The sequence below is a fragment of the Penicillium mononematosum genome, assembly GCF_028829835.1.
Source record: "Penicillium mononematosum strain IBT 11891 chromosome Unknown utg000003l:1.0-8172316.0:1.0-8177699.0, whole genome shotgun sequence".
In the NCBI taxonomy this organism is placed as follows: Eukaryota; Fungi; Ascomycota; class Eurotiomycetes; order Eurotiales; family Aspergillaceae; genus Penicillium; species Penicillium mononematosum.
The window spans coordinates 1,795,438-1,818,135 of record NW_026643273.1 but is presented as its reverse complement, the minus strand read 5'-3'; the positions used below and the strand labels follow the sequence as shown (position 1 = coordinate 1,818,135).

Below are 22,698 nucleotides of genomic sequence, written 5' to 3'. Positions count from 1 at the left end.
GTCTTCACTCATCCCAGACGATGAGTTCATTGTCCCTCTATGACCTGTCCATGATTGGATGGCAGCTTTAGGTATGATATTTGATTGTCCTTCTCCTTAAACCCGATCACTAATGGAAAAACAGACAACTTTCCGTGGATAGACTCCATGGCACCCTCATCGAACGCACAGGATCACGGCCAGTCGGATTCTCAACCGCCGACGGTCGCTGCCTTCTCTCCCTCAACGATTACCGGCTCTGCTCTCACCTCGCGCCAGCGCTCCAGTGTCATCGTGCATCGCAAATCACCTCTCCTGGTGGCCACACCACCGGCTATCACGCGAGCCCTGGCCTACTCGCACCCGTTTCTACTTCCTCTAAATAAATTGGCAGGTCTTCTAACATGGACTTCTGGAGACCCGTGGCAGAGCTTTCTGCTGGTGGCTACCTTTTGGACTATCGTGCTATATAGCGATGCCATCATTCTTTGGGCAGGACCGATCCTGGTCGTGGTCGCCTTGATCCTCGGCATGTATGGACGTCGTTACTCGCCTCTGTCATCAACAACATCAACAGGCGAAAAGCACAAGACAAAAGTTGCCCCAGATAGCTCACTCCGTCATCAAAAGAGTCTTGATGAAATTGTTGAAACCCTTCGCATCTTCACCACCAGATGCAATATCCTCCTCGAGCCCCTACTCGACCTCACCGACTTCCTATCCACCCAGCGCACTCCTACATCTGCGACTACCAAACCCGCGCTGACAGCTCTGTTCATCCGCATCCTCTTAGTCACTCCTGTCTGGATCGGTCTGACTCTACCTCCATTCTACATACTCACCACACGCCGCATCGTCATGGCCGTCGGCACTATCGTTCTAACTTACCATTCCCGGCCCGCTAGGGTCTCGCGTGTCATTCTGTGGCGGTCTCGAGCCGTGCGTCGGCTATGCGCTGCAGCCACAGGTCTCTCCGTCGCCGATACCCTGGGCAGCCCACAAAAGGCCCCGGCCCAAGCCCAAGGCGAAAAGCAAGGCTTAAACATTTCAACTCGGCGACGTGGAAACAACGCAGGTGTGCGGTTCACATTTGTTGTCTATGAGAACCAGCGGCGCTGGCTGGGAATCGGGTGGACTTATTCATTGTTCCCAGCAGAACGTGATCCTTGGACAGACGAGCATATGAACCCAGTGAATCCCAAAGATTCTTTCGAGTTACCGGAGGTTCAGACAGGAGATGCCAAATGGCGCTGGGTAGAGGGAAGTGAGTGGCGCATCGAAGGAGCAGACAACTTCAATGGGAAATCGGACTCGAAAGGGTCAACCGGCGAAGGATGGATCTATTATGATAACAAGGTTGGTTCTCTCTCTCCCTCTAAGCTTCTTTGTATCATTTTCTGACAAACCTCTAGTGGAATGACGGCCGGCGCGGTCAAGATGGATGGGATCGCTATACTCGTCGACGGAAGTGGTACCGTGACGCTGAATTAGCGGACGTGTCACCTCAAGACACCCAGAATCCCTCTGAAGAAACCATTTCCGGGCTCACGCAGGCTCTGGAAAAAGAGAAACAACGAGAGAATGATGACAACGCCGACGCACAAAGCATCACGCCATCCACCTCCTCCAAATCCCATCGTCGACGCTGGTTCAGCGGTACCAAGGACAAAGAGCAGGCCTTTCCTGGCGGGCCGCCGGCTGACAGTGGGCGTGCTACGGGCTCAAATGCATCTATCGTATCCGATAGAGCAGACGCCTCGCGACCCATCAGCATCAAAAATTCCCGCAAATCGTCGCATGCCCGCGAAGGAAGTGTGGCAACTAGTGACAGCGCCAGTTTGCGTGAAAAGGAGATGGCCAACTCGCAAGATCATCTCGACCGGTGGTCAACTCGAGCTGCAGGCGGGACAGAAAGGGCGGAAAGGGAATTTGGGCTCAGCGATGAGGTGAACATGGGGCTGAGTTGATCGGGCGTTCTTCATTCATGTATGCAATCCCGTTTCGAATTCCGCGACTTGCTACCTAGGGCACACGCTTATATATCCTTATTGTTTGTAATGTGAAACAAGCCCGTCGGCCTAGATACGAGAATCCCCTATTTTGGTATAATTTATGAAATATGTACATTTTGTCTAATATTAACATAAAAAGGGAAAGGCAACTCAAAAACCGGATGAAACATGAGTCCAGAAATGTGTTTCAGGCCTGTTGCAACTCAAGGACACAGAACCACATGTGCGTCTTCATATCACATAACGGAATTCTGGATTCTCCCGGTCTGTCAGGTCCAAAAATTCGTGGTTCTCTGGAACGACGTACGCCTCACCCAATGCCTCCTTTTGCTCGTCACGTCGACGATTCTCTCGTTGCGATATCCACCAGATAAGGCACAGGTCTAGCGTGACGATGAAATACAGGATGCAGATAGAGATCTTGGCCGGCAAATACCCTGGGGCATCTTTGGCTTGGAAGGTCTGCGGCGAGATGATGTTGCCGACAGTGTAGGCAATCGTCTGGATGCACGACACAGTGATCTTCTTGGTTGAGCCAGCCACATTGGTACTGGTGAGCCCAAGAATTGTCGTCCATCCAAGTGGAATGCCCCCGGTGAGATAGTATCCCACAAGGGCCGGCACCTTGTCGGTTGTCGCCATTAAGATCGCACCCACGACTGCCAGGATATGGCCTATGATGCACCAGAACAGTCGCCGCTGTGTCTTCATTGCCAGATAGGTCAGGCCAACCAGAGCCACCACCTCATAAGCGCCCATGGGCGTCACAAGCAGAAGACTTTCCGTTTTCGAGAAGCCCATCCCTGTTACCATGATGTTTCCAAAACTTGTGGCAGTGGAGTTAGGTACATTTGCCGCCAGGACCCAGAAGGCATAGAGCCAGGTATGCGGGTCGGTAAGGGCTTCGTAAACCTGGGCTTTCTTAAAGACATTGGTTCCAATACCCTGTCCGTTACCCCGAAGACGCTCGGCGTGCATTGCCTTTTCTTCCGGAGACAAAAAACCCGCTGTCAAAGGGGAATCAGGCAGGAGGAAGAAGAAAAAGAATCCCGGTCACCACGGTGAGCAGGCCCAGGATCAGGAAGATAACCTGCCAGCCTCGTAGGGAGGCGCTAGGATCCCCGCCGATGTGAGTTGCCACGCCATATGCGACGTAACCGCCGAACATCTGCGCAAATCCACACATGGAGAACCACAGACCGACGCGGAAAGCCTGTTCATCCTTCCGGTACCACTGCGAGGTGAAGACTACCCAGGCGGGCACGATAGAGGCTTCTGCAGCGCCCAGAAGCGTGCGGCAGACCATCAAGGAAGCGAACGACTTGCATGCCGCCATGCAGGCCAGGATGGTGCCCCAGATGGTCACGTTGACGGCGACGTATTTTGCCAGGGAAATGCTTGCATCACGCGCATGGTGGGGAAGGCGAACGCTAGCTGGCCGAAAAAGAAGATGCTCGACACCCAGTTGAATTGGTTGCCCTGGAGGTTTGCTGACTCGCGCATCCCCGTGACACTGGCATAGCTGATGGCGATCTTGTCCAGATACTGGAGGAAGTACACGATGCAGATCAATGGCATGATATACAAGTCGATCTTGCGCAACAGTCGTCTAGATGCTGCGGGGTCGAGGACGCTCGCCGAACCGGCTTCTAGTAACTGTAGTGCCCCATCGCCTGCTGGAGACTGAACATCGAGAGTTCTTTTCTCGAGTTCGGCCGAGACGCTCTCTACTGGTGAGGTTGTCAGAGCGGTCATCCTGGCGGGAGTAGCGATGATTTCCTCTGAAATCCGCAGAGGAGACATCCGTTGCTTAAGTAGAGGCCGTGGAGTTGGCCATTAATATCGATAGCCTAGCACGCCATCGCTCTCCAAGCTGTCACAATCAATCTCACTAGTCGCGATTTGCTGGGTCATAGTCATTTTCTGGGCCATAGTGGGTACTTTTGCAAGCGAGGATAGTAGTTATCTCAATCCCGAGCTTGATTGGCGCCAGTAATATAGCAGTTCAAAAAAGAAAAAGAATTCAGGATGAGTCAAAGAATAACAAACAGCATAATATTTCCTCCAGCCCATATACGGGCTAGATATACCCTAAAAGCATTATAAAAGAAAATTTCTGCGAGTACGGAGTAGAATCAATTAATCTACTCCGTACTTCTGTACCATTTACGGAGTCGAATAATAGTGCTGATCCCAGCTCGCGTGCCCAGGCCAAATCCAGGGTCCATGTGGGGGTATTCCCGGATAATTGTAAACATTAGGTATCTTTTGTATGTGATTGCCATACAAAAGGTACATACACGCAGCCATACTATGTTGCCCTGGATCTAATATGCCGCATGTATGTCAACTCACGAACTGTTGCCTTGCCTTCATGATAATGCTAGATTGATAGTGAATTAGCCTATGTCTGTATATCCTGAGCATACGGCTCCGAATCCCTCTACTTCTATATAGCGAGATCCCCTATAATAACCTTGGAACGTCGCAAATAGTACTAAATAAGGCGTATTTAAGGTTCGTCGTATTAACCCTACCCCCTCTAGGTTCTAGGACTTCGTCTGGCCTTTAATACCTGATCATCCCTATAGCCGGATAGCTATACTCTTCCTCCAGGAAAGTGTAATAATACTCACGATCGAGATTCTAAAATCTACCCCGCTAAATTCGGCCTAAACATTGATAGATTAGTCTACAATTCTTAAATATTACAATTAGATCTGTGTGGCGGGTATACATCTAGGAGTGTGAGAGCACCTTAAAAACATAATACCATATATATAATCCATAACGACCATGCTTTCGTGTCATTCATCCAAACATAAATCTCTATCTCTCCAATGCAACAAATATAGATACAATAAAGCTGAAATCCAAGCTACTGCCGTGGGCTATCTATGCAAGGATCAATTCCCACCCCAGCTCCTCGACAATATCTAACCAATGCACATTCTTCTGCCGACTCATCCCAATAAACCGAGCATCAAAGCTAGCATCCTGTCTCGCCCACAATATCCTCAATAACTCCTTTGCACGTCTAACATTCCCAATCCCAAAGTTATCCTGTAGCTTGCCCAAGGAACGAAGCACAACCTCTCTGTCCGCTACGTCATCACTCTCACACCCGGAGATAAAGAGCGGGAACGTGAGTGCCGAGTACTCACAGTGGTCACCCAGCGGGAAAGTTTCAACCCGGCCAAGACAGCGGCAGACGGCGACATTTTTAGGCGTGGAGATGAGAGGAAGCCAGTCTTGTGCTGGGAGAGAGGGGTTCTCCTCGAGTTGGGTGTTGACAATAATACCAGGACTGGCAGTGGAAGAGGTATGCGGATGGGTTCTGCTAATGCGCTCCATGATTGAGTGGAGGTAGACAAAACCTGCATCGCGGAAACATTCAGCTACGAGTTGAAGCCGAGTTAGGGTTGCTGGCGGTGTCCCCTGGGGAATTATGTTGGGGGTTGAATTATGAGACCAGGTGAGGAGGGATTCGTTTCTGAGATGTGGTGTTAGTGCAGATCTTCGACTGGACTATTTTTTGGTTAGTGAAAGAGAGAGACCAACATGGATGCAACGCTGAGTCGAAGAGCCAACGAATCAGCTTGGAGGGAAGGCAGTTCTGCGGTGCGTGCACATAATTTCAGGAGCTCCTCGGTGTATCCGATATATATATCCAATTTTGGGATACCGATGTCACTGTCGACAGAAATATCTGTGGAAGTGATACAGTTTCGGTTGCTGATCCGGGCCATATTATGGGCATACACGAATCTGGATGTCAATATATTACGTTAGCATTCGGCAATGTACCTCGCGGGTAATCACACATACAGTCCACGCAGGAACTCGGCTGCCTCTCGATCCATTGACGCAAATCCACCACGAGAAACAATCAGACGTTGCAATGCATTGAGATGAACAACCCACTGCTTTACGCTACCACGCACGATCTCATATTTGCATAGTAGACCGACTGCCAGCATGGCATCGTCAGGGAACACCTCCGTTGAACAATTGTCGAGCGCTGAGCGGAGTCCGTTGAGTGTTCCACTGTAGTATTTGACTGCAGCCGTATGTGCCCCAAAACCATGGGAGCGATTTGCTAGATGAAGGGCAGAGACGGCACATACGGCCTTCATCAGCAGAGGCGATGACATTGCCCTAGGAATCAACATCGACCGAAGGGGATTATCATGGCTCTCTAAGTTCGCTAGCAGTCGAGAACCCTCCTCCATGTGATATTGGAGATAGTGAGTCTCATGTGTTGAGAGATGACTGATATATCCTTGAGGCTGTGGGATCACTGCGACAGAGCTATGCAAATCAATATCAGGGCTAAGAATATACTCCTCTGCAACTCGAACCGGACTGGTAGCTGCGTCAAACGGTACATATTGTCGAGGAGAAGATGCAACAGACCAGCTCGGGGAAGTTCCCGACCCCCGAGACGAACGAGTCTCGAGCCATGCATCCGAGGACGGGGACGGTGCAGACGAAAGGAATTGAGATGACGAGGATTCACTGAGCCGTCGGCGCTTTGAAGTTCCTGTCTGGGAGAATACCTGCGCCGATGGACTTAGCGGCTCTACCCATATGGAGCCATAGCCCTCGCATGTCCGGCCTTGCTTGAGACAATTGTTGCAACTGATCGAATTAGTTATGAAATTGAAAGTCAAATTTTACCCCGCACCTTGGTTTGGTCTTATCACAGGCCTTGCGCCTTCTTTTACAGGTTATGCATCCTGACCGAGTCCATGCCGTGCCAGACTGCCGTGTTCTACCTTTCTTCGGGGCGGAAGTGGGCTGGCTGGACGTGAGGGGAGACGACTGCGCCGAGCCATTCATAGGAAAGGCATTCATAGTGTCAAGGAGCGCCTGGGTGATGTGGAGGTTCTCTAACAGGTACTAGTGACGGCATGCTTATCACAGATATTGGACAAATTCAGACAAGCATGCGCTCCCGATGTAATAACCCGCTCGATTTCTCGGGGAGTTATCGATAGCAAATCCCACTAAACCGAATTTGGACAATTTCACGCGACCCCACACTCACGTGCCATCCCAATTGTGGATTGGAGGTCATGTGACTGGCACTGTAAATGATCTCCTCACCTGCTATTTCGACGGAGAACAGGGTATGTTAGCTTGGATCATTCAGATGAATCTAAGAGGGTATTTTGAGTAAGTCGAGTGAGTTCTTTCGTTATGACTTTTGCCTCGTATATTCATGTTTAACCCGGTTTGGCCTGACTATCAGAGCCAAGACCCTCTTCTCCAATTGCCCTGGTTTCTTTCCCAATTAGGGAAGTCCATCCAGAACTTATGTAACCTGATAAGATCCCCCGGACCCCCCCCCAATGCGACGAGATATTTAAGTGCAGGCATTGGGCCTAATCCCCTCATTCAATACATCTGCCTTTTTCACTTGTCTTTTTTCACTTCTCCGTGGACTCGTGTAATATTCCTTCTCTAATACCTTCGCCTCATATCTCTACATCAGACGTGTACCCCAACACCGCTAAAATGGTGACCAACCACGGCCCGCACCCATTCGACCCAATCACACCGGAGGAGATCAAGCTCGCCGTACGCATCCTTGAGGCGACCTTCCCGGGCGTTTCTCTGCGCTACAAGCGCATTGATGTCAATGAGCCTATCAAGAAGGATGTTATCGCATACATTGAAGCAGAGCGTCTACGGCGTCCGCTGCCCCCACCTCCGGCCCGTCTCCTCTATGTGCTCTTCCACCGTCTGGACACCGGCGCATTTTATAAGGCTATCCTCAATGCCGACAAGCGGACCATTGTCTATGCCAAGGAGCTTCCCAAGGATGTTCAGGTAAGTAGAGCCATCTTCACGAGGCAAGCAACCGGGTTAACTAACAAGTCTACTTTATAGGGTCCCATTGATATCGATGAAATTGCCGGAATTGAAGAGATGTGCATGAAGCACCCCGCCGTACTGGCGGAGATCGAGAAACTGCAACTGCCCGCGGGCGTCACTGTGTGCAACGACCCTTGGATGTATGGTACGGACGACGACAACGAGGACCGACGGCTCTTCCAATGCTTTATGTACATGGTCGAAGTGGATCACCCCCAGAACAATCACTACTCTCTTCCTTGCAAGTTTTCACCGGTGTTCGACGGTCTCACTCATGAGTTGGTCCGTATGGACTACCTGCCCGGCGGTGCTGATTTTGGGACTACCTCTACCCAGCCTTGGAAGCCTGTCAAGGCAGTCCAGTACGCCCACGACCTCTTAGACGAGCCCCTCCGCACCGATCTCAAGCCATATATCGTACAACAGCCCGAGGGTCCTTCTTTTTCAGTGGATGGAAACTCCGTCTACTGGCAGAAGTGGCGCTTCAGGGTCGGTTTCAACGCTCGCGAAGGCTTGATTATCTATAACGTTACATATGACAACAGAAATCTCTTCTATCGTTTAGCTGTTTCTGAGATGACCGTTCCCTATGGAGGTAAGTGAGATCGGGGCTCTATCACTCCTAACTCCTACGGGACCTAACTAATATGAATCTAGATCCCCGAGCCCCCTATCATCGCAAGCAGGCGTTTGATGTCGGCGACACTGGTTTTGGTATGAATGCCAATCAGTTGGCTCTTGGGTGTGACTGTCTCGGCCATATCAAATATTTTGATGGCTACCGCAACGACTCCAAGGGCAACCCACTGCATCTGAAGAACGTGATTTGTATGCACGAACAAGATAACGGTTTGCAGCATAAACACACTAACTATCGGTCCGGTGCCGCTACCGTTGTGCGCAATCGCCAGTTGGTCCTACAGATGATCTGCACCGTGGCCAACTATGAGTATATCTTTAATTACATCTTTGATCAAGCCGCCAATGTGGAATTGGAAGTCCGGGCTACCGGCATTCTTTCCACCGTCCCATTCGACAACGAGAACGGCCAAACCGTCCCTTGGGGTACAAATGTCGGTCCTGGTGTCATGGCTCCCTTCCACCAGCATATGTTCTCGCTACGGATTGACCCTGCTATTGATGGATTTAAGAACACCGTCTACTACGAGGACAGCGTCCCTATGCCAGAAGACGAGAAGAACCCCTACCTTGTGGGCTATACCTCCGAGTCTACGGTAATGCGCACGGCAGGCACAGCGAACACCAGCGTCGATCGCCACCGCGTCTTTAAGATCCGTAACGATAATATTACCAACCCAATCACCTATAAGCCTGTCGCATACAAGCTTATGGCTGCTCCCAGCCAAATGCTTCTGGTCAGCAAGAATGCCCACGGCTTCCGCCGTGCTGAGTTTGCCACCAAGCCCATCTGGGTCACCAAGTACCAGGATGATGAACTGTACGCTGCAGGCGAGTTCACCAACCAAAGCCGCCGCGCCGAGGGCGTCGAGACTTGGGTGCAGCGTAAAGACAACACAGAGAATGAAGACGTCGTCCTTTGGCATAGTAAGCATTCTTCCCCGTGACTGAGTCTGTACCGTACGACTAACGAACCCTTGCAGCCTTCGGTCTTACCCACAATCCCCGTATTGAGGACTTCCCCGTTATGCCGATGGAGCGCATCAGCGTCATGCTGAAGCCCGATGGCTTCTTTACCAAGAACCCTGCTCTTGACGTTCCGCAATCCTCCCAGCTGTTCAACAAATCTTCTCTCCACCCCGAAGAGCAGCCTGCTGCATGTTGTGCTGGAGCTTCGTCTGCTGGCTCCAAGGCCAAGCTGTACAGGCGCATTGACTAGTTCGCTTTCTTATCAACCCGTAGATACCCCATACCCCCGTCCCACAGCTCAAGCACATATTCTTTGTTTCAGAGAGAGTGTTTTTGTCGATATGAATTGGCTTGGTGACTTCTCTTACTTTTTTCCTCCTCTGCATTCTCGCCCTTTTGGTTGGGCCTAACGATATTTCATGATTTACCATCACAATTAAACGCAAGTTTTGATTAATCTAATGCAATGCATAGTGACTGCAAGAGTAGCTAAAGACCAGTAGAGTTGTAGTTATATCCATAGCTGAATTACTTTGTAAACTGATTTATATTGACAAGTAATAGTTAGTAATGCGCAGAAAAAATGGAATAGCAGATCACCTCACGTGAAAGGGTTTATGGAACGCCGAATTGAAACAAATCTGAAATGAAAATGGACAAGAGAATAGATGTAGTGAAAAAGAGGAAGAAATCCCCATAGATCCAACAGAAACATTTCGCCAATATCATTCCTTCATATTATGACCGAATTGCCGAGTGCCCGCAGCGACGTTACCGACGGCCTGAATCAGGACTATGCGGAGCATGGCTCTCAAACAAATCCTCAAGGTATGCGCTAGGAGCACGACCCTGCGGAGCCTGGTTCAGGTTCAAGGAACTTGTCGAGGCACCCACATGAGAGTGGCGCTGATTATGCGAATCATGGTAGACACCACTAGGAGGCAGGGAAGGCGACGAGAGGCCAGCAGTGGGTGAGTATGGAAGCTCTCCACTTGCCGCGGGGTTGGAGCTACCAGCAGCAGCGTAGTATCCAGCAGGCAGGTATGTTGAGCCACGATTTCCCGTACTTCCTGTCGCATTCAGACTGGCGTGCGATCCAGTAGGGCCGCCTGCGGTAGGCGAAAAGAAAAGTCCGCTGCTTGCGCTCGGGACCCGATTGGGCTTGTAGCTTGCGCGAGTGGCGGCGCCGAGTTTGTCGAGGGATACATCGACCGCCGGGGCGGCGGAGTACGGGGTTGACCGCTTCTTTCTGCTACCGCGTAGCAGGCGTTTGGATTCCGAGGCGTGTATTACAGCGGCGCGCCGCACTGAGCGGTTTACGGACCATGCGACCATTGCGCGCCAGGCGAGCAGAGTTAGGCCGATCAGCCCTAGCGCCGCGCCGACGGCGATGAACACTGTACCTTCTGGGGCATTGCTCTCTTGCATATATGGGGCATTGGCTGTTGGTGGTATCGTCACAATAGCGCCGCCGGTTGTGGTGGTGGTTGAAGAGGAAGAGGAGGATGTTGATGATGTCGTTGTCGTGGAGACGGAAGATGTTGTTGTACTGCTGTCGGACGTTGTGGAGGAGGAAGAGGAGGATGTGGTGGTCGTATCCATGGTTGTGGTTGTAGAAGAGGAGGAGGAGGTACTGGTTGTAGAACTTGACGTCGATTTCGAAGTGGTTGAAGATGTGGTGGTCTCACTCACGCTAGAGGTGCTTTGAGTGGTGGAGGGATCGTCGGTGGTCTTAGCGGCATCAGTATCCGTTGTTGTATCGTCCGCCGGCACGGCAGATACTTGAACAGCTATGGAAATGACGAGAAGCAGTAACAGGAGGAATGACGGCTTGGCTTTCCCAAGCCCCTGCGGTAGAACTCGCATGGCGGCGTAAACAACCGATCAGCTGCTTCTCCACAACGTGCGGGTCACTTGGAGTAGGCGCCGATCCCAACGATAGTGAGGGACAAAGAAGGTTATCAATCCTTGTCAGCTCATCAATGAACCTAGGCACCAAGGCTAAGATCTCTGCTGATTGCGAAAATAACTGCGATTCATCCCCCGTGGAAGATTGGCGGATGCTGAACTCAGGCTGCAGGTCACGGATCCACAATCAACGAAGTTCCAAATAATATGAGGCCCTGTGAATCTCTGAAATAAACGAATGACTGTTGTTGAAATGAGGCCAACGAGTGAGTGAATGAAGATGACCACAAGAAAAGGCCTTCGTAGCCGAAAAGACGCCAACGCTAAAGGAGAGGGCGCCTTAGGCAAGACTGATCCTGTCACCTGACAGCTTCCAAAAACAGATACAAGAACTTGCGCATTTACGTTGGCAAATCTAACATTTGAAGAACGGGAGAATATGAATTATCATACATGGGAATACGAGATAATAGTCCCTGAACCCCCGACAAAAAAGAAATCAATTGCAGGAATGGAGGTGCGTTCCAAAACCATAATCCAACAAAGCGCTACAAATCACTGAGCCTTTTTCTGCACAGCAGCCGAGGTGTCCTTTTCGAATGCGGCATAGGGAATCTCAAGGCTGCTTAGGGCACCGATGCCAATATACAAGATCGCGAGGAACAGGAAGGTAGCCATGAGTCCCATGAAAATACCTGGAAAAGGGTGAGTAGTGAATAGAGAGGTGGGAGCAATCGATAAATACCTGGAGTAAAGTATTGATACTCTTCGAAGAGAGAGGTGGAATTGCTTGATGAGCTCGAGGCGTGGGCGGAGTAATCCCGCTTTAGGTCCATATGAAGCGAGTCTTGATACGAATCTCCAGAGGCTTCGTAGACAACAGAATCCGTCTCGGGGAACTCTCTCGGCGAGGTGATGTAGAGAATCGTATACTTGGATGAGGAGGAAGTCGATCAATGACATCGGCAAGGAAACCATCTGGCAAAGTCAGTAACAATGAAGTGCATTAATTGGACTGCGTACGTACCGAATTCAGAAAGCTGCTGTGCGCGGTCCGAACCCAGCGATAGCATGGGGAATTCGACATCAATAACTCGGGGGCCTTTCTCAAAGTATGAAGGGTACGATCCGGCTTCACATTATTAGCTCTGATGTTCTTCGCGGATTTGTCAGGGCCGTCGAAGCAACTTACAGGAAGCGTCGACGGCGGTAGTCTGGGTCTTGCACTTCTTCTCCAAAAGGCCCTTAATCTCCTTGGGTTCCAACAAGCCAGCGACCTCGTTGATGCTCATCTTGGACCGGATCGAGCTGTCTTTCCCAAGCATCTTCGCACCCAAGCGGGGTGCGGACTTTCGCGTCGAGAAGTCGGAACTGTGCACACCAGGCTGGTAGACAACAACATAGTAATCCGACGGACAGGTACTGAGGGATGATGAAAGGTTCTCAAGGAGCGAAGCTCCTGTCTGGATGTAGCGGAGTTCGTCAGGACCCTAAGGGAGGAGCGGTTAGTAGACCACAGCAGGAGATGTTCAATCAAACATACTCAGAAGTTGAGGCGAGGAAGAATGGCGAAGTATCTCTGAAAGCATTTACGGCAGCAGCCCCAAGGGCCAATAGCCCGAACCTGCTGAGACGCATTGTGTTTGGCGTGGGGATGGAGTCAGGTTGGCGATGATGTTGCCAACGGGAGGTGTCCGACTTGGCCTCGGAGGCGGTCGAGAGCCCCGACCCGCCTGAGCTTCCCATATCAACTTTTTTTTTTGGCTTTGGACGCAATTTCAACACAACCTACAATATACAAAGTTCCGCTTCTTATTTGATTCAAATATACTTGAAATTGTGGATTTTCGTTCATCATGGGTCCCAAGGATTTGAAAAAGCGCAAAATTGCTGCTGCGCCTAAAGTTGAAGAGGTCAATTTCGACAACGAATCCCGCCACGAATACTTGACTGGATTTCACAAACGCAAGGTGCAGCGCGCCAAGCATGCGCAAGAAAATGCCATCAAGAGATACAAAGAAGAGAAGAGAGAAGCAAGAAAAAAGGTTCGACCGGCTGCAATGTGTGACCAAAGATATCCACTAATTTTTACTAGATTCGAGAGGATCGCAAACGAGACTTTGAACAGGCAATGGCGGAGCATAAAGCAGTACTCAAGCGCATGAAGGAGGATGCTGGTGATATCAGCGAAATGGAAGGCGAGGAAGAGGAGGAAGACTGGGAGGGAATTGAAGAGCCTCCAGCAGTGGACTACGAAGCGGAATACGTCGACGAGGACAAATACACAACAGTCACGGTTGAAGAAATGGACGCATCCCGTGAGGGTCTGCTCAAGGCTGCCAAGGGAGAGGACTCGGAGAATGAAGAAGAGAAAAAATATCCGGTTGAGTCGACAGAGGATCAAACAAAAGCCAAGAAGAGAAAGCCCCGGAGTGCAGCCTCAGAAGCGGCCAGGAAAAAGAAGAGGAACTTCCGCTACGAGACAAAAGTTGAGCGCAAACAGACAATGTTAAAACAGCGGTCTATGAAAGCGAAGAGGGCAAAGGCACGAAAGGGGGCAGAGGAATGAGGAAACCACCTTTTGAAAGAGATACGACATCACATGTGCATATACTCGGCTTCAGGTAATTATTCATTAGTCAATTTACGGATCACAGGCGTTTCACATGAAAAATGCAATGAAGATGCGAATGGTAGACACCGTAGTGCATGTTACATGATAAAAAGTTATTGCTATCAAAAGCGCTGTATCTGGCCCATATAGTTGGCACCAGTGTAACACAAACAATCACAGCATGAAAAACCAAACGGCAAACCAGAGAATGAAGCTTGTATTCGACCACATGTTTCCCGATATCCTGTACCCATCACCAGTCTGGGCCTTAGATATCGGCCATCTGGGATGCAAGGTCGTCAAGCTCCTTCTTCACAGCGCTGTGTTCCTTGATCGCATCCTCATATCTTTGTTCCAGTTTGGCGTGCTGATCCTCCAGTGCCTGCACCTTCCGCTCGTAGTGGCCAGCCTTGATATCAGTTTGGCGGAGCCTAAGTGTCCAAAAGTGTCAGTACTGAACTGCTAAAGAACTGGTAGCTGGTCGTACTTCTCGTTTGTCTCCCGGAGAGTCTTGTCATTCTCCTCAGCCTCCTCCTCAAGGAGCTGCACCCGTCGCTGAAGGGCCTCGTTCTGGGTGTCATGCTGAAGGCTCTGGCTGGCAGCATCCTTAGCCTCCTTGAGGGCGGCCTCTGCCTTTTCAACCTCTTCCTCTAGAAGCTGGTTGCGGTGGTTGAGTGATGTAATCTCTTGCTCTTTGGACAAATTCTCCTGCTCCAGTGTCTTGACCTTGGCCTTGAGCTCATCGACGAGCTCGTGAGCCTCATCAGCCTCGGCGCGGAGGGAGACCATGCGCTAAAATAAAAACCAACACGTTAGCAAATTCCCAGTGGGGAAGTGATGGAATGTTGGGGGGTATGCATATATGCATATGACGAGGGGCTGTGATTTTGGGAGGCAGTCAAAGCTACCCCGCCGGCAGGGGTCTTGGTGACTTACCTCCTTGATCTTGTCCATTTTAAAGGTATTGAAAAGGAAGTAAAGAAGATAATATGTATTGTTGAAAGGAAGAGTAGTTAGGCTTTCGCTCAGCGAGAAACCGGGCGAGTGTTGGATGGGGGGTGGGTGGAAGATGATATGGGGAGAGTTTTGGGAGAGAAGGGGAGGAATAATGGCTGACTTGTGAACAAGTAGACAGTACCAGCCCAACAAGTACCAGCTCCACTACAGGGGAAGTACCGTATACTTACTGTGTACCAACTGCGTAACCGTGGTATGGTTAGGTACACAAATCCGCTCTTGCTCTACGCCAATCACCGCCCAAGGATCGCCGCGTCTCCACGGGCAACCACTCGACAACACTTGCATCTAGAACTCGTTTCTGGCTCTTTTATCACTCTCAACTCGATAACGTTTGATTTCTTCGATACAGTGCATGAGAATCATCAGCTCAAGTTCGCCACTATGCTGGCTCTTCGCGACCAGGAAAACCTGGTAAACACACATCAGACTGCCGCGGCAGCTAAGCCCTTGAACCAAGGCAAGCAGCTAGCACCCAAGACACCCGGCAAGCCACGAAACGACGAGAACAACCCGTTGGCATTCGGAAATCGCACCGTCAAGGGCAATGGGAATCGCCAGGAAAATGGAAAACCGGTCAACAACGCGTTTATGACTCCGATGGGTACGCGCGCTTCGCGAAAATTAGGGATTTGGAGATGACCGTTAAATAATGACTGACTTGAGTTCTCGCTTATAGTGAAGGATCGCGCTCCTCTGGGTATGAAGACGACCAATCTTAAAGCCAACAACCTTCAGACGCCTGCGCCCTTTGGAGGAACCACCAAGCAACCGAAGACAAACCGCCGACAGTCGACTGCCCAAAAGATCAGAAAAGCTGCCCCAGTGACACAGCAAGCTCAAACCAAAGTCCACATTGACGCTGCAGATGATGTGCCGGATATTGAATACATGCCGCCGAAGCCTAGAGGTACGCTAAGTTGAACTAAAGCTGCAAAACCTAAAAGCTTATTTCTGACGAGCTACAGATCTTCCGGACCTTCCAGACGATGTGACGTATGACACCACATTTCCCCAATTCCGACCGAAGAATCGAGCGCTTGGTTTGGAGAGTGTTTACGGAAAGCAACAAGTTGGCAGTGATGGACTCACGGCGAAAACAGCGAAAGTTCAAGGAGGATTCGGAGGCGTGCGATAGGATGGTGGATGATATGATCATGAAACAACTCGAGGACATTGGTTTTGAGAGCTCTGGTGAGAGCGAGTCCGCAAAAGCACTCCAGCCAGATGCCATCCCCCAAAGAGACCTACATCCACCGCACGACACACTCGCAGTGTGTCGACCCTTCGAGCTCGTGATGCTGTGGCTGCACTTAACGGATCCCAGCCAACTGCTGCACCCCGAGTGGCTCCAACCCCAAAGCCACGGGTGGCGTCGTTGGCATCGTCACTGGTTATGCCCAAGAGGAACGCCAGGGTCCCGTCTAACCCCTCTTCAATGCGCAATACTGCTGCTTCTGTCAACTCTCGGACGACCGTCGGATATTCCAAGGGACGCAGTGTGTCATCCACCCTGCGGGAGAAAAATTCCCAGATGCAGAGGCCCTTGAGCTCTCAGGTCCTGTCTCCCGAAACTTATATGCAGCTGTATGGACCCCCCTCCGCTGGACTCGGAAATGTGGACTCGTTGCAAAGCTGCTGGATGCTTTGATAGCCCGGACGAGAGCACCCAGGAACCGGAAGAACCACTGCCCACGTTTGACGAAGATGATGAGGCCCAGAGCTTCCAGCTCACTCTGTAGGGTACATTGCGAAAGATACTCAGCATCGAAAGGGGACTACAATTTTACTTTAGTATGGTTATTGATTTGGCATATGGCGATCGGCATTGGCTCATAGGGGCTGGCGGCAAGCCGAAGGGTCCCGGCGTTATGGAATAGTGTTAATGTACTTGTAACTCGATAGGTTGTAGCCCTTTAACCGCGGATCATTCTGTTTCAGTTGTTCTCCACTCTCATGACGATCTTTTGCCAAGACCCAGACAGGCGAGCTCGCACATGCATTTCCGTCAGGGACCACGTAGGCTGTACCAGATTCTTGGAGAAATGTGAATCCTCGGTCATCCGCTGCTAGTGTTGGGTGATGCAGACTAGTCTGTTCAAGATAGTTTTATGAATCAGAGGAAAACCCCCACTAGCCTCTTAGCTACACGAATCCCTGTAATAATAGTTTACATCGTACGTCAGTGGGAAAATCGAATCCAATGGACATAAACACGGTGTACCTGGCGGGTACCAGGTTCCCAGCTAGCCCGCCCATGGAACGCGAGGTACCAATCACGTATTTCCAGGTACCTGGTCTAGCCCACACCGCCCCGGAATTGCCCATATCTTCTTATTTACTCTCTGGCCTCTCCTTTTCCCTTCCCATTCCTCTCAATTGACGCTTCGCCATGACGACCATTCATCCGGACTCCATTGAGGAGTTCGAATACATTGTGACTCCGGCTGCCCCCGAGCAGACCAAGCCTGCCTTCGATTGCGGTGTTCCGACTACTCTGGTAAGTGCATAGCTAGAGCTATCCGGGAGGGATGCTTGACGAGTCCAGGACCTAATCTGCTTGTTTTAATCTCCAGTACCCGACTATCAAGAATGCTCCCGTCCCCGCCGACTCACCCGGCAGCGACAGCTTCTCCAATGGCTTGATGATCGCTCTGGAGATCATCGTGCCTTGGTGGCTGGCTCGCCAGGTTGGTGGAGGTTTCTATACCACCATCTTCTTTGCTCTCTTCACCTCCGTTCCCGTTCTGGTGGCATTCTGGGCTGTCTCTTCCGCCGTTTCTCCTCGCAAGACCGAGAAGGCCAAGTACTGCGGCCGTCCCGTCGAGCACTACCTGCAGTTCCACAGCGAGCACGACCGTGCCACCTACCGCGGCAAGAGCAAGATCCCCATGGAGGTCTTCTACGAGAAGTACTTCAATGGCGAGGTTGACTTCAAGGGCGATGCTCTGGAATGCCTCGAGTACCGTCACGACTGGGCCAACTTCAAGTTCACCACTGGTCTCTTCAAGCACTTCCTGTTTGGTTTCATCCCAGAGATGCTGATGCACACTCGTTCTCAGGGTAAGCAAGTCTACATGCAGCTCCGGTGGCAATTCTAACCCTATTCCTAGATGAGGAGCAGGTCCGTGATCACTACGACCGCGGTGACGACTTTTACGCTTGGTTCCTTGGCCCACGCATGATCTACACCTCCGGTGTCATCAGTGATATCAACAAGGAGGAGACCCTTGAGGAGCTCCAGGACAACAAGCTGGCCATTGTTTGTGAGAAGATTGGTGTTAAGCCCGGTGACAAGGTCCTCGATCTTGGCTGCGGCTGGGGAACACTTGCTAAGTACGCCTCGGCTCACTACGGCGCTCACGTTACCGGTATTACTCTTGGCCGTAACCAGACTGCTTGGGGTAACAATGGTCTTCGCAAGGCTGGTATCCCGGAGGATCAGAGCCGCATTCTATGCAGTGACTACCGCGATGCTCCCCGCGTTGACGGTGGATACCAACACATCACTTGTCTCGAGATGGCTGAGCACGTCGGTGTCCGCCACTTCTCTTCTTTCTTGTCTCAGGTTTACGACATGCTCGACGACAACGGTACTTTCTTCCTGCAGATCGCTGGTCTCCGCAAGTCCTGGCAATACGAGGACCTGATCTGGGGTCTTTTCATGAACAAATACATCTTCCCCGGTGCTGACGCCAGTACTCCTCTCGGTTTCGTCGTGGACCGCCTCGAGGGCGCTGGCTTTGAGGTCAAGGCTGTTGACACCATTGGTGTGCACTACTCTGCTACCCTCTGGCGCTGGTACCGGAACTGGATGGGCAACCGCGACAAGGTCGAGGCCAAGTACGGAAAGCGCTGGTTCCGCGTAAGTTTCTCTCACAGTACTCCCACTGGGTCTTTTCGATTTTCTTTCTCACTAACCACTCTTTTTCTTTCAGATCTGGGAGTACTTCCTTGCTTCCTCCACTATCACTTCCCGCCAGGGTGGTGCCACCTGCTGGCAGCTCACCCTTGTTAAGAACATCAACTCCACCCACCGTGTTGAGGGCATCGCCACTCAGCACGGTCTTGCTGGAGCTCGCCAGAACGCTATCGACCGCGCTGGCTCCCTTCCCAAGGCCCACATTATCAAGAAGGAGCTTTGAGGGATTGATGTACAGTCCTAGCCCTCATCTGCTCTTCCGGGGGTCCATATCAGCCCCCCTCGGACTAGTATGACATTCTGAAAGGGGCCGGAAATATGTGAATGTTGTTCTACTGTGAACATATCAAATGTTTACTAGGCAGGTATGACATGACCTCAGACATGAGGTGAGGTGAAGCCGAATTGCATGAGTGGTTGTTGAAGAAAAAGGCAGGGGATGGCAGCAGAAGAGAAGCATGGATAGGTCACTGGCCTATTTGGCTGGTCCACCTGGATATTTATCTCGATATTTATCTGTGGTTGTGTTTCTATATCTTATGTCTCGCCCTGTCTAGGGAGGATATTTGCACGAAGTCAACGAGTTCTGTCTTTGTCATGTTATTTTTTAGAAGTCAATGGACTATTTTCTTTAGATCAACGCTCGTACCGTATCCCTTCGCTTCAATTCAGTACGATTGTAACTTCCACTGGGCCCATTCCACACATGTCTACATATGTACCTACCTAGGTAGGTGTCTGGCTATGAGGAATAAGGGTATGAAGCCTGGGAAACTCCCGGAATAATGCAACAGAATTATAAGGCTTCAACTTTCTGCTGGCATCAAGCCCTAATTAGCATCATCTAACAAAGTCTGTCTAAACGAATTCAAGTCTTCAATCATTAGGTCCGTCAATCACCGAACCCCCCCCCCCCCCAAGAAAGGCCACAAACACCAATTAGATATCTCGACAGCTAACGCCGAGAAGAAAAGGAAAAGAAATAAAAGACCAGAATTGTGATCCAATAGGGTAAATGGTATATGTAAAGAGGAAAACAAAGGCAGGGTAGATGCAGACGTCAGACCAGGTTGACCCTAGGTAAGTATTGGTACAATGAAGAGTAAACGGAGATCCAGAGAAAAAGAAATTCATGCTTGCCACAGGCCCAGGAGTCTAAAAAATCATTGTGCATGACGTTACACGCACGTATAGCTGAATCGAGCCCAAAAGAAAACAATAGGCATACAAGGGCGTGTGATGAGATGGATTCACACACGCCTGAAAAACAAAAAGAAAACAAGAGCCAAGCTCAGTCCTCATCTATAGCTGCTCTAGCATTGGATTGGGTAGGAATATCCGGAGTTTGGTTGAGGGCGAAATATGCCCGAAGACACGACCGTTGTGTTGGGTTGAGAAGGAGTGTTTCTCTGCATCACGTTCTGGTTCCAAGTCGCTTGATTCCAAGTCGCTTGAAGTTATGATCAAAGGTGAAAGAGCATAGGTAAATTTAGTCCGCGTCGAATTTGTGGTTGTATTCGCCGAGGAGGACGTCATCTGGGCCTGGGCCGTGGGTATTTCGAACTAGTGCACAAAAGCGTGAGTGGAATTGTCCGAAAACCAGGATAATGGTGCATGGTCACACGGTTGGGATCAGGGGAGTGCGGGTGCACAGGGCGAAAACATACTCCATTCAGCTTCAGTCCGGAAGAATACCCACATCCAACGTCGTACAACTTCGAGGAACATGAGCATCCAGAATCCGCTTTCGGTTTCAGGAATCCAGCCGAGGCCTGGGACAATACGCCATAGCCATGAGAAACGAAGGACCAAATCCGCGATAATGGCATAGTGGTATATCTTGTCGGATCCGAAGTAACGATGCCGGCGGAGTCCGTATGGATGGGCGCTGTCGCGACGTTCCGAGGAGAAGAGGGTCATATCCCAATCCTTGACAACATCCCACCAGAAAGAGTAGGCAGAGTTGATAAAAGAGACGATAAATCTGTGGGATGTTAGAGAAAGGCATAAACACAACAGATGTGGAATACAATCTTACAGAAGGCGCATCATGCTGACCTCGCTATACCCACGTAGTTCCAGGGGATTGTAATTGCGCATCTTGGAGGCTATCCAGATGACGGGGAACGCAGTTGCATACTTGAGAGCGTTGGCCAAGTGCTGGTTTGCCTTGTTCGTCTCTCTCCGGGTGACTGTCCGCCGCGCACGAACATATTCCGTCAAACACTGACGAAGACGAATCAAGCTGGGAACAGCGAGGATGATCGGAACGACAATTTCACTTCCACAGGCCCGGTTGGGCTTAGAAGTCGCAGCGAAGCCATCGGTGAAGAACATGCAGAAGCTGATATACAAATCTCCGATCACGCGAGCATAGCTAGTGAGGGCATCTGCCAGCAGAATGTCACCAAACTTCCCATCCTTCGACTCGGCCAGACCACCAATACTGATCCGCTTCAGGGTAAGGAGAAATCGGATTCGGCCGGAACGAGAGGCGCGATTGAAGGGCCATATCAGAATAAGGAGGAGGATAATGAACACGGACTGCGGGATCCAGTCCAGTCGCTCCACTAATTCAGGAGACCGGCGGGTGGCTAACCAAAAGACGATGAACCACAGGACAAGTGGGATGGTGAAACATGTGGCCAGGCGATAGACGGCGGTGTGATGTGGGCGTTGCGAGGAGGATGTGCGGGCAGGATATTTAATGAGCGCCGGAACGTCCTGGAAGTAAGGGAATCTGATTAGCTGCCGGCAATACGATGCTTAGGTGAGGGGCGGCACTTACAATGTTGGCTTTTGCCAGGTATTGAAGGTTGATACCCCATCCCCAGAAACCTAGCCCGCTTGTGTTAACACACGCCTAAGTCGGGATCCAACCCTTTCAGACAGGAATTCACCTACCAGCGACCAAGATAGCAGCTATACGTAGCGGCAATGGGAAGACCAGCCCAAAGGCATCCAATTGAGCATGTTGATCAACCGCCATTATTCCATTGATCAGGGGTGGGAAAGGGGAGATCACAGGGAAGAAAAAAGGGCTAAATTAACAACAAGGACCCCTTAGATATGACACCAAAAAGAATGACTAGGGGTGAGTCGTCTTTGAAAGTCCGAAAGTTGAGACTTTTCCCAGTTTGAGGCCGCTGGGGCGGTTTAATAAGCGGAGAGGAGTGGAATACGCGCCTGGACTAGTCAGAGCCCGCGGTCTGGATCCCCACAGCGTCGATTTGGGTATAATTGGAATTAGAAGCCCATCTCAGGAGAAAAGATCGAAGAGGGGAAGTCTTTACAAAACTAGTTACGTCGTTCTAAGAATAACAACGTACACATGGCATCATAATATAGTCAAAAACGTTCTTTGTTCAAGAGAACATTCAACACCCCTGGATTTCTGCACAAAGGGGGTACCGAATTAGGTACATTCAGCCACTGCAAGCCTCCCGCATTCATCTGCGACAGGCCCAGGTACCTCTGAAGTACCCCAAGTGGGACCAGTTGACGCTTGCGTCGTATGGTAATTTCCAAGGTTGGAGGTAATTATGTGAATTACATAATAGTATTGCTCCCGAGCTCGTAACTTTTATTATGTAATGGAGTAATCTGGTTAGGCACGTGACAGTGATCGAGAACGGACAAGTCACCTGATGTAATAATATACCGAGGCATTTCATCCGAGGATGACTCCGGGGAAATTGTTTATCTCCACCAGGTACGAAAGCCGGGGAATTGAGCCTGTGACTCGTCTCGGGGATGCA

The 22,698-nt window shown here is 50.6% G+C and overlaps 11 protein-coding genes across 11 annotated transcripts; 5 read left to right on the top strand and 6 right to left on the bottom strand.

Annotated features, from left to right (window-relative positions):
* Positions 1–58: 58 nt before the first annotated feature.
* N7519_005621 (PEX28-32 family peroxisomal membrane protein) lies at positions 59–1,946 on the top strand (the record flags this gene model as incomplete). The annotated part of the gene is made up of 3 exons (XM_057292397.1): positions 59–71; positions 125–1,335; positions 1,392–1,946. The coding sequence occupies 3 exons, from the start codon at positions 59–61 to the stop codon at positions 1,944–1,946; spliced, it is 1,779 nt and encodes a 592-aa protein (XP_057147208.1).
* A 276-nt stretch (positions 1,947–2,222) lies between these two features.
* N7519_005620 (uncharacterized protein) lies at positions 2,223–3,794 on the bottom strand (the record flags this gene model as incomplete). The annotated part of the gene is made up of 3 exons (XM_057292396.1): positions 2,223–2,972; positions 3,049–3,388; positions 3,421–3,794. The coding sequence occupies 3 exons, from the start codon at positions 3,792–3,794 to the stop codon at positions 2,223–2,225; spliced, it is 1,464 nt and encodes a 487-aa protein (XP_057147207.1).
* Positions 3,795–4,886: 1,092 nt separating this feature from the next.
* Positions 4,887–6,848, bottom strand: N7519_005619 (Zn(II)2Cys6 transcription factor; the record flags this gene model as incomplete). Its single annotated transcript, XM_057292395.1, has 4 exons — positions 4,887–5,484; positions 5,553–5,759; positions 5,820–6,632; positions 6,679–6,848. 4 exons carry the CDS (start codon positions 6,846–6,848, stop codon positions 4,887–4,889), a joined length of 1,788 nt encoding a protein of 595 aa, XP_057147206.1.
* Positions 6,849–7,511: 663 nt separating this feature from the next.
* Positions 7,512–9,729, top strand: N7519_005618 (uncharacterized protein; the record flags this gene model as incomplete). The annotated part of the gene is made up of 4 exons (XM_057292394.1): positions 7,512–7,826; positions 7,887–8,466; positions 8,529–9,437; positions 9,494–9,729. The coding sequence occupies 4 exons, from the start codon at positions 7,512–7,514 to the stop codon at positions 9,727–9,729; spliced, it is 2,040 nt and encodes a 679-aa protein (XP_057147205.1).
* A 521-nt stretch (positions 9,730–10,250) lies between these two features.
* N7519_005617 (uncharacterized protein) lies at positions 10,251–11,345 on the bottom strand (the record flags this gene model as incomplete). The annotated part of the gene is made up of 1 exon (XM_057292393.1): positions 10,251–11,345. The coding sequence occupies one exon, from the start codon at positions 11,343–11,345 to the stop codon at positions 10,251–10,253; it is 1,095 nt and encodes a 364-aa protein (XP_057147204.1).
* Positions 11,346–11,942: 597 nt separating this feature from the next.
* N7519_005616 (Ac45/VOA1 transmembrane domain-containing protein) lies at positions 11,943–13,133 on the bottom strand (the record flags this gene model as incomplete). The annotated part of the gene is made up of 6 exons (XM_057292392.1): positions 11,943–12,082; positions 12,133–12,319; positions 12,349–12,365; positions 12,415–12,519; positions 12,580–12,877; positions 12,927–13,133. The coding sequence occupies 6 exons, from the start codon at positions 13,131–13,133 to the stop codon at positions 11,943–11,945; spliced, it is 954 nt and encodes a 317-aa protein (XP_057147203.1).
* Positions 13,134–13,243: 110 nt separating this feature from the next.
* N7519_005615 (rRNA-processing protein RRP17) lies at positions 13,244–13,956 on the top strand (the record flags this gene model as incomplete). Its single annotated transcript, XM_057292391.1, has 2 exons — positions 13,244–13,432; positions 13,483–13,956. 2 exons carry the CDS (start codon positions 13,244–13,246, stop codon positions 13,954–13,956), a joined length of 663 nt encoding a protein of 220 aa, XP_057147202.1.
* Positions 13,957–14,269: 313 nt separating this feature from the next.
* On the bottom strand, positions 14,270–15,105 carry N7519_005614 (tropomyosin; the record flags this gene model as incomplete). The annotated part of the gene is made up of 3 exons (XM_057292390.1): positions 14,938–15,105; positions 14,489–14,793; positions 14,270–14,432 (listed from the first exon to the last, which is right to left on the bottom strand). The coding sequence occupies exons 1-3, from the start codon at positions 14,953–14,955 to the stop codon at positions 14,270–14,272; spliced, it is 486 nt and encodes a 161-aa protein (XP_057147201.1). The 5' UTR covers positions 14,956–15,105.
* Positions 15,106–15,402: 297 nt separating this feature from the next.
* Positions 15,403–16,760, top strand: N7519_005613 (uncharacterized protein; the record flags this gene model as incomplete). Its single annotated transcript, XM_057292389.1, has 6 exons — positions 15,403–15,622; positions 15,698–15,928; positions 15,987–16,090; positions 16,122–16,292; positions 16,346–16,605; positions 16,673–16,760. The coding sequence occupies 6 exons, from the start codon at positions 15,403–15,405 to the stop codon at positions 16,758–16,760; spliced, it is 1,074 nt and encodes a 357-aa protein (XP_057147200.1).
* A 650-nt stretch (positions 16,761–17,410) lies between these two features.
* N7519_005612 (putative cyclopropane-fatty-acyl-phospholipid synthase) lies at positions 17,411–19,163 on the top strand (the record flags this gene model as incomplete). The annotated part of the gene is made up of 4 exons (XM_057292388.1): positions 17,411–17,518; positions 17,595–18,081; positions 18,132–18,883; positions 18,957–19,163. The coding sequence occupies 4 exons, from the start codon at positions 17,411–17,413 to the stop codon at positions 19,161–19,163; spliced, it is 1,554 nt and encodes a 517-aa protein (XP_057147199.1).
* Positions 19,164–20,422: 1,259 nt separating this feature from the next.
* Positions 20,423–21,929, bottom strand: N7519_005611 (EXS domain-containing protein; the record flags this gene model as incomplete). Its single annotated transcript, XM_057292387.1, has 5 exons — positions 20,423–20,503; positions 20,608–20,924; positions 20,979–21,664; positions 21,729–21,778; positions 21,845–21,929. The coding sequence occupies 5 exons, from the start codon at positions 21,927–21,929 to the stop codon at positions 20,430–20,432; spliced, it is 1,212 nt and encodes a 403-aa protein (XP_057147198.1). The 3' UTR covers positions 20,423–20,429.
* Positions 21,930–22,698: the final 769 nt, after the last annotated feature.